The sequence below is a fragment of the Seriola dumerili genome, unplaced genomic scaffold, assembly GCF_002260705.1.
Source record: "Seriola dumerili isolate Sdu_G_001 unplaced genomic scaffold, Sdu_1.0 BDQW01000127.1, whole genome shotgun sequence".
In the NCBI taxonomy this organism is placed as follows: domain Eukaryota; kingdom Metazoa; phylum Chordata; class Actinopteri; order Carangiformes; family Carangidae; genus Seriola; species Seriola dumerili.
In genome coordinates, this window is record NW_019174382.1 from 56,066 (window position 1) to 70,030 (window position 13,965).

The 13,965-nt window shown below is 46.9% G+C and overlaps 1 protein-coding gene and 1 long non-coding RNA gene across 2 annotated transcripts in view; both read right to left on the reverse strand.

The window, feature by feature from the left end:
* Window positions 1–1,242: 1,242 nt before the first annotated feature.
* Window positions 1,243–10,224, reverse strand: bmpr1a (bone morphogenetic protein receptor type 1A). Its single transcript, XM_022748599.1, has 11 exons — window positions 9,898–10,224; window positions 6,524–6,686; window positions 6,329–6,431; window positions 5,951–6,050; window positions 5,770–5,857; window positions 5,156–5,291; window positions 3,492–3,684; window positions 2,967–3,264; window positions 2,319–2,494; window positions 1,968–2,098; window positions 1,243–1,551 (listed from the first exon to the last, which is right to left on the reverse strand). The coding sequence occupies exons 1-11, from the start codon at window positions 9,965–9,967 to the stop codon at window positions 1,426–1,428; spliced, it is 1,584 nt and encodes a 527-aa protein (XP_022604320.1). The 5' UTR covers window positions 9,968–10,224; the 3' UTR covers window positions 1,243–1,425.
* A 426-nt stretch (window positions 10,225–10,650) lies between these two features.
* The window catches only part of LOC111224190, a 21,795-nt gene continuing 18,480 nt past the window's right edge, over window positions 10,651–13,965 (reverse strand). Inside the window, exon 3 of the long non-coding RNA XR_002665209.1 lies at window positions 10,651–10,783. This is a non-coding gene — a long non-coding RNA (uncharacterized LOC111224190). The remainder of the gene's footprint in view (window positions 10,784–13,965) is intronic.

Sequence of the window (13,965 nt, forward strand, 5' to 3'; positions counted from 1 at the left end):
GACAGACAGACAGTCACACAGACAGTCAGACAGACAGACAGACAGTCACACAGCCAGTCAGACAGACAGACAGTCACACAGACAGTCAGACAGACAGACAGACAGTCACACAGCCAGTCAGACAGACAGACAGTCACACAGACAGTCAGACAGACAGACAGACAGTCACACAGCCAGTCAGACAGACAGACAGTCACACAGACAGTCAGACAGACAGACAGACAGTCACACAGCCAGTCAGACAGACAGACAGTCACACAGACAGTCAGACAGACAGACAGACAGTCACACAGCCAGTCAGACAGACAGACAGTCACACAGACAGTCAGACAGACAGACAGACAGTCACACAGCCAGTCAGACAGACAGACAGTCACACAGACAGTCAGACAGACAGACAGACAGTCACACAGCCAGTCAGACAGACAGACAGTCACACAGACAGTCAGACAGACAGACAGACAGTCACACAGCCAGTCAGACAGACAGACAGTCACACAGACAGTCAGACAGACAGACAGACAGTCACACAGCCAGTCAGACAGACAGACAGTCACACAGACAGTCAGACAGACAGACAGACAGTCACACAGCCAGTCAGACAGACAGACAGTCACACAGACAGTCAGACAGACAGACAGACAGTCACACAGCCAGTCAGACAGACAGACAGTCACACAGACAGTCAGACAGTCACACAGACAGACAGACAGTCACACAGACAGACAGACAGGACGGTAGACGTCTCCGCAGTAACTCCATCTTGTCGGTCTCTGAGGAGTCGGCTGGACGATGACATCACTGCAGCATAGTGTTCTGGTTTAAATCTTGTGATGAGGCAGGGCAGCTAATGATAACATCTATTTACACATTACAGTTCACGTTATTATAGTACCTTACTTTATAATTAACTCTACTGTCAGAGTGGAGATATATTCAATATGGCAGGAGAACTCAGTCCTGAAGACACAACAACAACTGTTGGCATTTTACTTTTCAAACAGGCAGAGGAGGAGGAGGGGGAGGAGGAGGGGGAGGAAGGCTGGGGGAGGTGGCGGCTTAAAAAGAAAAGTTCATTCATCAACAAGCATCAAGAGCCCTCCCTCCCCCTCCCCCTCCCCCTCCCTCCACCTGCAGTCGTCATCCAAGTGATTCTTATCGTCTTGTTTGGCTTTCACAGAAAGCGTCAGAGAGAGGAGGAGGAGGGCGGGGGGGGAGGGAGGAGGAGGAGGAAGAGGGGGAGGTGCACAGTTCAGCCCTGAGACGGGTCCTTTTTTATCTCCCAACTCCTCCTCCTTTTCCTCCTCCTGATGAAGGTGAGCCTGGGGAAACCGGTCCGGTCTGATCCGGTCCAGGTCAGGGTGAGTTCAGGTGAATCTGGCGATTGAGGTGGGACGAGGAGGAAGAGGATGATGATGAGGGAGGTCAGATCTTGATGTCCTGGGACTCTACCATCTTGGCGAGCGTTTTCTTCACTCTGAGGATGGTGAGGCGGGAGGCGGGGTTATGAGCCCAGCACTCTGACATCAGCTTCAGCATGGCCCGGAGGCACTGCGGAAACAACATACAGTTAGAGAGAAGGATTTAGGACAGGAAGTCCCGTCTCCTCTCAGCTGGTTTCTAATCTAACACTGTAACAGAGTGTTGCATTATGGGTTGTTTGTAGCCTCGTCTGGTGCATTTACAGCAGTGGTTATTAATGTGCTCATTAGCCATGAGCTAATGCTAACAGCTCACAATGCTAACATGCATGTTAACAACATGTTAGTTCAGGTGTGATGACGTCACCTGATAAAATATTTAATCATCAGTTAAGACCAGAAACAAGACCAGGTCCCGAACTGAGGACATGATTGAAGACTGCTGTGGAGCCCCTGTAAACAACTGCTGTCAATGCAAAGTTCCTGACTGTTTGTTGTGCATTAACATATTGATAACATCATGACATCATCACAGGTGGGTCTCACCTCGTCACTGTTCCAGCGGTTGGACACTGTGGGTCGAAGTCCTTTCACACACACTACCTCCAGCATGTCCTCGTAGGACGGGTCAGAGGGAACCATGTCGTAGTACGGCAGCTGATAGTCCTCCACGATCCCTGGACACAGAGGACAGGACCGTCAGAGTCCACCAGTTCTGATCACAACTGATTATTGATTTATAATCAGCACCAAACAGTCAGACGTAAACACCAACATTTAGGATCCGAATCATCTCAGTAACACAAACAACAAGCTGAACTGTGTGAGGTGACACTTTCTCACCAGCAGGTGGAGCCGATGTGTGTGTGTGTGTGTGTGTGTGTGTGTGTGTGTTACCTCCAGTGACACAGCGTCGGGCCATCTCCCAGATGACGAGGCCGTAGCTGTACATGTCGGCCATGATGTAGGCCTGGAAGTGGTTCTTGTTGAGGCTCTCATCCAGGACCTCGGGGGCCATGTAGCGCCTCGTCCCCACCCGGGTGCTCAGAGGGACGTCCACCTCGTTAGTGTCGCTATGGCAACACAAACAGGAGCGTTGTCAGTCAGTGAATTTATACAAACTGCTACATTGTCTTTGATTATTAACAGAAACATTTAATTCATATTAACGTCTCCTGTGAAGACAGATGTTATTTAATTACAGATGTTTCACTATATTGTTGTTTATGATCTGTCTCTACTGCAGCCTCCACTGATGAGTCAGTCGTTAACATTAACACTGATCTGATCACAGCTGTTAGAGACCAGTTATTATATCTTTATATATTGATCAATAATCAGTTATTATATCTTTATATATTGATCAATAATCAGTTATTATATCTTTATATACTGAGCAATAAGTAAGTTGAAATAATTTTTCAGTACATTTTCCACGAATGATTTATTAATAGACTAATTGTTGCAGTTATATAAAAGTAAAATCATTGATCACGTGTCAGAGAACAAATGCTCCAGTGATGACATCACTAATGATCAGCTGACCTGTTGAACTTGACGGCAAGGCCCAGGTCAGCAATGCAGCAGGTTCCGTTCTTCTTGATCAGGATGTTCTTGCTCTTCAGGTCTCGGTGGGCGATGGCCGGTTTGCCCTGCGTGCCGTAGATCTCCGTGTGCAGGTGACAGAGGCCGCAGGCCGCCGAGTAGGCGAGGCGCAGCAGAGCCTGCGTGTCCAGCGTGGTCAGCTTCAGGTAGTCATACAGAGATCCGTTCTCGTGGTGGTCGGTGATGAGGAAGAGCTGCGTGAAGGCGCCTGTCCCTTTAATGTCGGCCGCGATGAAGCCTGAGGGAGGGGGGAATGATTGACAGGTCACACCTTCATTAACATCAGAGAAACTCACAGCTTACCTGTCTCCAGGTTGACTTAAACCTGGAGAACCTCTGACCTCTTCATCAACACTGGTTCTGTTTTTATCATAGATCTGTGTTTTTATTCAATCAATGATGATTCCAGAGAAAGATGTTGAGACAGATGTAGGGACATGAATGTTCTGTGATCAGCTGACGTACCGAGGATGTTCTCGTGTCTCATCAGGACCGTCTGATAGATCTCCGTCTCTCTGAACCAGCTCGCCTCCTCTCTGGTGAAGAACACTTTGACAGCCACCTTCTCCCCCCTCCAGCGGCCCAGCCACACCTCACCGTACCGACCTTTACCGATCTGGCGCACCATCTGGATCTGCTTGGCGATAGTTCTCTGCACCTGGAGGAGGAGAGGGACAAGGAGAAGGAAGGTGAGTCAAACTGGCCCTGGTCAGACCTGGTGTTAAGCTCAGGTGATCTGATCATCAATCAGTCAGGTGTGAAGGCACCCAAGACACAGTGAGGACACATCTGAGATCCGATCAGTCAGACCACATTCTGAGGTGTTGTAACCCTCTCCCCACTCTACTGTCGTCCTGTGTCACAGTCGGATTCTTCCCCAACACTTTATAATAAACTGAAAATATTTTACTGTTTCAAATGGATCCAACTTTATTTCACCGTAGAGCTGTACACAGCGCATTGATTCGCTCAACCCTCGCTCTCTCTCTCACTCACACACACAAGCATATTGACAACAGACCGTCCAGAGGTGAGACCCGATCACTAATGGTCACTGAGATGCATTTTAAAGCTGTGAACTGATGAACTCAGAGCTGATGACTGTGATCTGTTCACTGAAGACACATGTTAATACCAGGTCTGAACCGGTCTGAATAAACAGGTCTGAACAGGTCTGAACAGGTCTGAATAAACAGGTCTGAATAAACAGGTCTGAATAAACAGGACTGAACAGGTCTGAACCGGTCTGAACAGGTCTGAACAGGTCTGAACAGGTCAGTCTGAACAGGTCTGAACCGGTCTGAACGAACAGGACTGAACCGGTCTGAACAGGTCTGAACAGGTCTGAACAGGTCTGAACCGGTCTGAACCGGTCTGAACGAACAGGTCTGAACAGGACTGAACAGGACTGAACAGGACTGAACCGGTCTGAACAGGTCTGAACAGGTCTGAACAGGTCAGTCTGAACAGGTCTGAACCGGTCTGAACGAACAGGACTGAACCGGTCTGAACAGGTCTGAACAGGTCTGAACAGGTCTGAACCGGTCTGAACCGGTCTGAACGAACAGGACTGAACAGGTCTGAACAGGTCTGAACAGGTCTGAACAGGTCTGAACAGGTCTGAACAGGTCTGAACAGGTCTGAACAGGTCTGAACAGGTCTGAACAGGTCTGAACAGGTCTGAACAGGTCTGAACAGGTCTGAACAGGTCTGAACAGGTCTGAACAGGTCTGAACAGGTCTGAACGAACAGGACTGAACAGGTCTGAACAGGTCTGAACAGGTCTGAACAGGTCTGAACAGGTCTGAACAGGTCTGAACGGGTCTGAACGAACAGGACTGAACAGGTCTGAACAGGTCTGAACAGGTCTGAACAGGACTGAACAGGACTGAACAGGACTGAACAGGTCTGAACAGGTCTGAACAGGTCTGAACGAACAGGACTGAACAGGACTGAACTGGTCTGAACAGGTCTGAACAGGTCTGAACAGGTCTGAACAGGTCTGAGGAAGGAAATCATAACATGTATTCAAGTTATCTGTAATGTGTGTGTGTGTGTGTGTGTGTGTGTGTGTGTGTGTGTGTGTGTGTGTGTGTGTGTGTGTTCCTGGTGCAGTACTGTGCCCTTACCAGCAGGGGGAGCCCCGAGCCGCTGCCAGAGCTCTGTGACTGGTGGATGAGGTCTTTGAGGGATTCTCCAGCAGGGATGAAGACTTCCTGCTCCAGATCTTTGTGATACCGCTGACGCTCAGTCTGCCACTTATATCTAACACACAGACACACAATTATATTACTACACAATAACATAACAGCAACAGTTTAATCTACAGTTGCTTCAACCTGAGACGTGATCTTTAACGGATCAGTCTGTGGTTCAGGTTTACTGGATTTATCCAGGTGTTGTTGTTTGACTGTAAAGGATTCTGTTAAGAGTGTTGTTGATGTCGTCGTACTGTGACACTGGAGGAAACTTAAAAACAGGAGGATTCTGAATGAAAAGTCTTTTCTCTATGATTTAAAGCAGATCTATGAACATGTCTTCACACGAGAGATAATGATTATTATTATTATTATTATTATCATTATTATTCAGAGTTGTGAATAATTTGTTGGATGAAACCAACATAAAAAAGAAACAACTGTAAACCTACTGAAGGTCTGACACTGATCCATCTGTGAAGTCTTAAAGTGATGTGACCTTCAAATCACCTGAGTCTGAGTCTACTGAACAGGTGACATCCTACCTGTAGTAACAGACCACGGTGACGCAGATCAGAGTGCAGCAGCAGATCGTCATGGAGATGACGAAGGCCAGCCAGTGGGGGCTGCCTTCTGGAAACATCCAGGAAGAAAAACAGACTGTGGTTAAGGCAGGTCGATGTTCACCTGACAAACACCTGAATCAGCTGATCAGTAAAACGTTACCTGAGGGAGCCTGCGGGGGGAGGGTGGGCTGCAGGTCCCTGTTGCAGAAATCTGTGTTGCAGCACTCGATTGTCCTCCTGGTCTGAGCTTTGGGAGAGTCCTGTCAATCAAACCAATCATCCAATCATTCAAACTGCAAGCTATGCATGCTCCTCCCACCTCTTCTGTCTGACATCATCTGACAGGTACCAAAGTCATTTCCTGTTTTTAGTAATTTAATATAATATAATATTATATCATATTGAGCAAATGTCTCAATGATGACAGAGATAACGAGTCATTTTCTGTCAGAACCTGATTTTTATCATGTGGAGGTGTGTGGGTGTGTGTGTGTGTGTGTGTGTGTGTGGGTGTGTGTGTGTGTGTGGGTGTGTGTACCTTGCACTGGAAGTGTGAGCCTTCATACTTCATGCAGCCCGAGGTGAGGATGGCCTCTCCATGTTCGTCCTCCTCGATGATGGCGAAACACTGACCGTTGGTCCTGAACAAACAAACACAGTGAATCAATGTGTGTCTGAGTCACATGATCAATGTTCTGTGATGATGTTTGACTGACAGGCTGTCTCTACTCACTGGCAGGTGTTGTTCGTGGCGTCGTCAGGACAGTGACCGGAACAGTAGCAGCTGAGGAATCGAGCGGCGTCCTCTGGTGCGATGGTGGAGTCCTCGCCGGGCCGTCGAGCTTCTGGTTTCACCCCCGTCCCCTGCAGGACGTGGTCTGGGTTCTGACCTGCAGCTGGATGGAGACAAACAAAGTCACATCCTGGTTTACAGCTGGTTTCACTGGGGGTGGGGTGGGGGGTGATGAAGCTCCATATAGGGACCATGGGTTTAAACTGAGCAGCGACATGAGTACATCATCATTTCTTTAAATATTTTTATCCAAACTTTCACTTCATAATTTAAAATGAAAATCACAGAAACTAATATTAATTCCAATGATCAATTACACATTATTTTCAATATTGATTAATCTGCTGGTTATTTTCTAATTGATCACTTTGTCTATAAAATGTGAAAAATGTCCGTCAGTTTCCAACATAGGATTTTCATCCTTCTGCTCTGTGTCACCTTCACTACAGACAGATTATATATATATATATATATATATATATATATATATATACATACATACATATAATATAAATAATATTCATATATATATATAATGTTGACTGAGATGGATTGTTCTAAAGAACGTTTGGCGTATGATCATTTGAATAAATCAGTCAGTGAGAAATGTCTTTACATTTGAAAACTCAACAATGACATCATCACTGTCTAGACCCCGCCTCCCTCTGGCCAGGACAGCTCTGATTGGCTCTGAAGTTCTGAGTGACAGAGCAAGGAGGACGGACACGTACAGGAACAGGGGTGTGCTGAGGCTGGAGACGGCTGCAGTTTCTGTGTGTGTCCATCCACATGTGTGCTTCATCAGCCGGAGACTGAGGTCTGGCAGAGAGCATGCTGGGTAATCATACTCTTCATGACCTCTTAAAGTGGCAGCACATCCTCAGACTGTCTATTTACATGCATCATCATCATCATCACAGCAGCAGCTGTGATCAAACAGACTGTTTTCAGTCAGCTGCTCTATACAAATGTACCACTGTGATGAGTCACTGTCTGAAACATGCAGGCTGTTAATCCATTAATAATCCATCAGTAATCTGTGATCATCTATCAGAACAACAGAGGAACACATCAAACATTTGATTAGAAATGAATAAAGTAAAAAATTAACAGATACATTTTCTGTCAATCAACCTAATCAATTAATCAACTACCATAAAAACCATCAGCAGATGAATCGCTAATGAAAATAATTAGCTGCATCAAATTGGTTAAAACAGAGGAACTATATAGAAACATACAGATGATATTAACAGTGTGAAGCTTCTACACAGGATCATTAAATGAAGAACATGAAGATGGTGAGGAGCGCTTGTTTTATGTCCTGCTGTGTCTCAGTCAGCGTGGTCTGAACGTCAGCTGCTCTCACGCAGAGAAACTTTACGACTGATGAGTCACTGATGATGATGATCCACTGAAACTAACAAACATTTGACGTTCTGTTTCCTCCTCGTTACAAATGTTCATTATAGAACCATCAGCAGAAAAACTTTATTATTCAGTGTTAGATTTTTATTCCTCTGTTTTAAAGTGAAGCTACAAACGATTTTTCTCATTATTATTTTTAATCTGTTTATTTTCATTCGAGAGAAAAGTTCAGAAGCTGAAACGTCTTTTCTTTTAGTTATTTTAAGTAAAATTCATCTTTAGTCTTCCTAATGTAAATTTGTGTATTTACTCATGATGGATCAGTATAAAATCAAAGACAATAATTGTAATGATCAATGAATCATTGAACAAGATTTTGGAAACCATGTTTGAACTTCACTGATGAATCAATAAACTGAGCGATTGATGTTAGATTGTCGGTGCCAGCCCTGGCCCAGGTCTCTCTGGTCCTGAATGGACTCTGCGTCTCCACAGGGACTGACGGATGTTTCCGGAGAACAATGGCTGTTTGGAGCGCGGAGCGCCGCTGACAGCTCATACAGTGTCATACAGGAAACGGTTAATGTGCAGAGAGGAAGTGAGAGCGCCAACAATCAGCTGAACAGCTTCCTGCAGGGAGGGGCGGCGAGGAGCGTCTCTGAGGGCTGACACAGCTGCTACTTAATGGTGCCTTACATGAATGTGGGTAAAAGCTCAGGGACTCAGATCCTGGTCTTCACCAGGATTTCTCTCCTCAATCTGAAGCATTTTATTCTCAGACCCTCAGACCCTCAGACCCTCAGTCCTCAGACCCTCAGACCCTCAGACCCTCAGTCCTCAGACCCTCAGTCCCTCAGACCCTCAGTCCCTCAGTCCTCAGACCCTCAGTCCTCAGTCCCTCAGTCCTCAGTACCTCAGTCCTCAGTCCCTCAGACCCTCAGACCCTCAGTCCTCAGTCCCTCAGACCCTCAGTCCTCAGACCCTCAGTCCCTCAGACCCTCAGTCCCTCAGTCCTCAGACCCTCAGTCCTCAGACCCTCAGTCCTCAGTCCTCAGACCCTCAGTCCCTCAGTCCTCAGACCCTCAGACCCTCAGTCCCTCAGACCCTCAGTCCCTCAGTCCTCAGACCCTCAGTCCTCAGACCCTCAGACCCTCAGACCCTCAGTCCTCAGGTCCTCAGTCCCTCAGTCCTCAATGTTAAGATGAGGATCAGGCCTTCATGTGTTTGATGTTCAGTTTGTATTTACTGTCACAATATGACACACTGAAGTGTGGAAGTATAAAAGTGACTGTGTTACATGATCAAGTTATTGGATTATTATTTCTGTATGTGTTGTAACTTACTGTATAACACTGAGCCGTATTTAATATTGTTTAGAATATAGGTTATATATATTGTTATAAGGTTTTTAACGTCACGAGGTACTACAGCTGTAAAATAAAAATAGTTAGTGAACATCAGTCCTGACTGACTGAAGGAGAGCTGACCTCAGGTCTGTCTCCTTTCTATTATCAGACTCTTAATTGCAGCTTTAACAAAAGGTGTGTGCACACGGTGACTTTTAATGTTAATGTGACTGAGTGCTGCTGCTTATCGCACTGAACACAGACTGAAGGTTAATGAGTAACTGTGAGTGTATGAAGAGAGATGGAGGGAAACGACCGAGTGACGTCCTCTGAGACTGATGATGAAGATGATGAATTTTACAGATCGATGTCACTGTCATGTTTCAGACAGAAAGTAAAACATGAAACAAACGGGAGGTGAATCCATGACAGTGAGAGCTCATCATCATCATCATCATCATCAGTCACCAACTGTGAGTCAAATGATATTTTTAAAATTTAAAATTCATCACTCTGGTTTTCAACAAACACCAGTTAAACATGTGGTGACCAACACACACTCTCACACACACACACACACACACACACACACAGTCTTACCTTCAGCTCTGAGGCTCAGCAGGAGCGCCGCGGTCATCATAGCCATCAAACAGAACGGTGCACCTGCCATCCTGGGACCGGAGTGGACTGAGACCGGACCTGGACCGGACCACTCCGTGCTTTGATCAGCTGGTCTGTGGTCTGGGCTGAGAGGGGATGACCCGGTCCTGATGAAACTGTAGTCCACAGCAGGAGTCAGGGAGCCGGTCCTGATCTCAGAGAGAAGGAGGGTCAGCTGGAGGACCGGAGGGAGATGGAGTTGTGGTTTTGGAGGTGATATCACAATATCTGGTCCTCTTCTGTGTCACTAGCTCTGAGGGTCCAAAACCCTGAGGAGGGAAAACACAAGCAGGATTAAGATTAAGATGATCAGGTGTGATTCACAGTGAAGAACAGAAGCCATCACAGCTGCTGCCTGAGAGGTGCCTGCANGGGGGGTGCGGCCGGCATCTGTCACTTTTCATTTGCCCAAGGGGGACAAAGAGGTCGGACCTGTGACCCACTTTTCACACATCTCTGAAGAGGCAGAGAACAAAGACACACACACACAGGCCAGATAGTGTGTGTGTGTGTGTGTGTGTGTGTCTTTCTAATGAGCTGTGTAAACCTGAGGAGTCCACCTGTGATCATACACCTGTATGAAGCTAACACAGAGGAGTCAGACCATGAACTGTTGTTAAACGTCTGCTGTGGATCAGATGTGTGTGTGTGTGTGTGTGTGTGTGTGTGTNAACTGTAGTCCACAGCAGGAGTCAGGGAGCCGGTCCTGATCTCAGAGAGAAGGAGGGTCAGCTGGAGGACCGGAGGGAGATGGAGTTGTGGTTTTGGAGGTGATATCACAATATCTGGTCCTCTTCTGTGTCACTAGCTCTGAGGGTCCAAAACCCTGAGGAGGGAAAACACAAGCAGGATTAAGATTAAGATGATCAGGTGTGATTCACAGTGAAGAACAGAAGCCATCACAGCTGCTGCCTGAGAGGTGCCTGCAGAGGACACACGTCGCGTTCAGGGACACATGCCCCCCCCCCAGCTCACATTGACCCGATGACCCCTGCCGGCCTGGCGGCGACTAACTACCAAATTATTTGTCCAGGGATGTTCTACAGGCTCTGGTCCTGCACAGTGCTAATAACGGCATGTNTGTGTGTGTGTGTGTGTGTGTGTGTGTGTGTGAACAGACAGTGGAAGAATCTTCACCTCTCTTCACAACAAAACATTTGGCTCTTCGCTCCATTTAGAGACCAACAACAGCAGCAGCAGCAGCAGCAGCTCAGAGATACGACACAAAGACACATTCAGGGGGGTGGGGGGCAAGACGAGGCAGGCCCCCACCAGAGGAAACATGCCTCCCCCTCCTCCTCCACACACACCCTTCCTAAATCACCCAACACATCCACTTCCCTTTGAAAACACAAGACACACACACACACACACACACACACACACACACACACAGGATCTGAGAACCAGTCAACAACCAGAGAGAGCAAGAGAGAAATAAAACAACAAACACAGCTAAACCCTCCGAGTGTCAGCGAACCCCCCCCCACACACACACCACCCCCCNAAGATTTCAGTCAACATACATATTCATTAATTAACATTTAATACCTCTCCTTTCTCTCCATTTTTTTCTCTTTTTTCTTCATAGCCTCTTCTCTAAATTCCCATTGCCTCTCATGTATTTTATCTTGTCTGTTGGAGAGATCGTTTCCAGAGGTAAACAACAGCTTTTCTGCCACCACCCACAGGTACCCATTTTTATCAGTGGTCAGCAGGGCACTCTGCCCGCTCAAACCCCCCCCCCCCCCCCCTTCTGCCCCCCCCCCCCCACAGTAAGTCATGCTCAGACTCGTCTGGTTCTTCTTCCTCTCAGTCAAACACACTTGTTCATCCTCAGCAGGCACTAACATTCAGTTTCCTTCTCCTTGATCTAATGATCAGGTGTCAGACCCTCCTCAGGTGTTCAGACCCTCCTGAGGTGTTCAGACCCTCCTGAGGTGTCCGCAGTGGTTAATGTAGCGTAGGTGCTCCAGCTAGCTGGATGTGACATCATGATCTTGGGGGAGGAGTGTTCAGAATGAAAGGAGGTTTTGTTAGCGGTCCCACCTGTACAGAAGAAACAACTCTTATAGGGAACCACTGAGCCATGGCCTGCCCCCCACAGGTCCTGGTCTGAGACCCTGTTTAAGTGAAGGATTCAATAGACCAGACTTCAGGAGTCTGTTACTTCACTTGAATGAAGAGACTGAAAATGTTCTTCCTCTCCATCATCTTCCTCTTTATTTACCTTTATGTTTTCTTTCCCTCCCCCTTTCACTTCTTTCCTTCCCTCCTGTTTCCTGCTCTTTCTCTCACTCCCTTCTCCAGTCCTCCTCCTCCTCGTCCCCTCTCTCCCTCCACCTTGGCCCCATTCCCCGTCCCCTCCAGGGGCCCCTCCTCCAGGCAGGCCTCTGGGAGACTGCAGTCCAGACTTTCTGGCTCCACTGCCATTGTGCTCTTGGCTGCTCTGCGCCTCATCCCCAGCGATGGATTAGCATAAGAATACCCAGAATGCCCTGAGCCACAGTGAGCGGCGCTGCAGGCCTCTTCCTCCCTCATCTCCTGCCTCTGTTTCATCTTCATCATCACCCTTTATCTCATCCTCAGATTTGTCTCCAATGTTCTTCCACAGTTTAATGACATTTAGAGGATGATTGTTAAAGTGGTTTAGTGGGCACACAGGGAATCGAACCCACGACCCTCAGAGTTTAACTTCTCCTTCAGTGAAATTAACACATGAAGAAATGAATGTTTCTGTATTATTATTTTATATTAACAAAAATCAATCAATAAAGTAATCGATCGTGAGTATATTGCTCAGCTGCAGCTATAGTTGTTGATAGTGAAAATATACTGACTGGTTTCATATGTAAACTCATTAAGTCCAGAGGAGCGCTGCTGTCTTTAACAGGCCTGAGGAGGATGATGAGGATGGATCTGAATCTGTGACTTTTTGACTACAGGATTAAAATCATCGTTAGCTGCGGCTTGTTACAACTTTAATTAGATCTGGACTGTGAGCTCCACAGCTGACTGGTCTCAGTGATGTCTGACAGAGTTCGTGTTGTGTGTGAGACAGAGAAAGAGCAGGAGGTGTAATGATGTCAGAGACAGAGGATCTCTTTTTGTTACTGCAGCAGGTCCACCAAACAGGATCAGCTGTTTTTATCAATACCAACCAATCACAGATGGAGAAGATCCATACTGGTGCTGATGCTGTGGACTCTCAGCCTGGTCACAGTGATAAAGTCCTAAGGTGGTCCAGACCTTGAAGGTGTTTTGAATCACCTCATCACCATAGAAACCGGCCTGTCCATCACTGGCACAGTGTGGCCTTTGTGCTCCAGCTGAGTCATAAAACAACATGACGGTCGACTCCTCCCAGTTAAACCAGTTAGCTGCTGCTGCTGGGACCACCGGAGACTAATGACGGCTGACAATCAATTCATTAATTCATCCATTGATCTGTGACACTGTTTTCTCAAAAACCCCTTCATAAAAACCATGTCCTCCTCACATTCAGCTGGTTGAGCTCTCGCCCTCATGAGCAGTCAGTCATTTCTGTCTGAGGTCAGACTCTCCGCCTCATACTGGTCTGGTCCCAGTAATGGGAGTGGAAACTGGAGAGAGGAGCTCAGGGAACTTTCCCCAGAGACATAAAAACATAAAACTATGACTGTACCAGACAGAATACTGGTGTGTGTGTGTCTTGTCTATGTTTGTGTTTAGAGAAGAAACAGAAAACACAGAGACAATAAACATGTGCATAAATTGAGAGATTAAAAATGGCTAGAAGAGATCATCAGCCAATCAGAGACTGTTAAAGGTCTAAGGACCATCAGCCAATCAGAGGCTGTGACATCAGACTGTTTCACACTGAGCTGCTCAACATGTCGCTGAGACACAGATGAGTGACAAGTTCAGACAGGAGGAAAGGAATCTGATCTGAGACCACAAGAGGAGGTGTGTGTGTGTGTGTGTGTGTGTGTGTGTGTGTGTGTGTGTGTGTGTGTGTGTGTGTGTGTG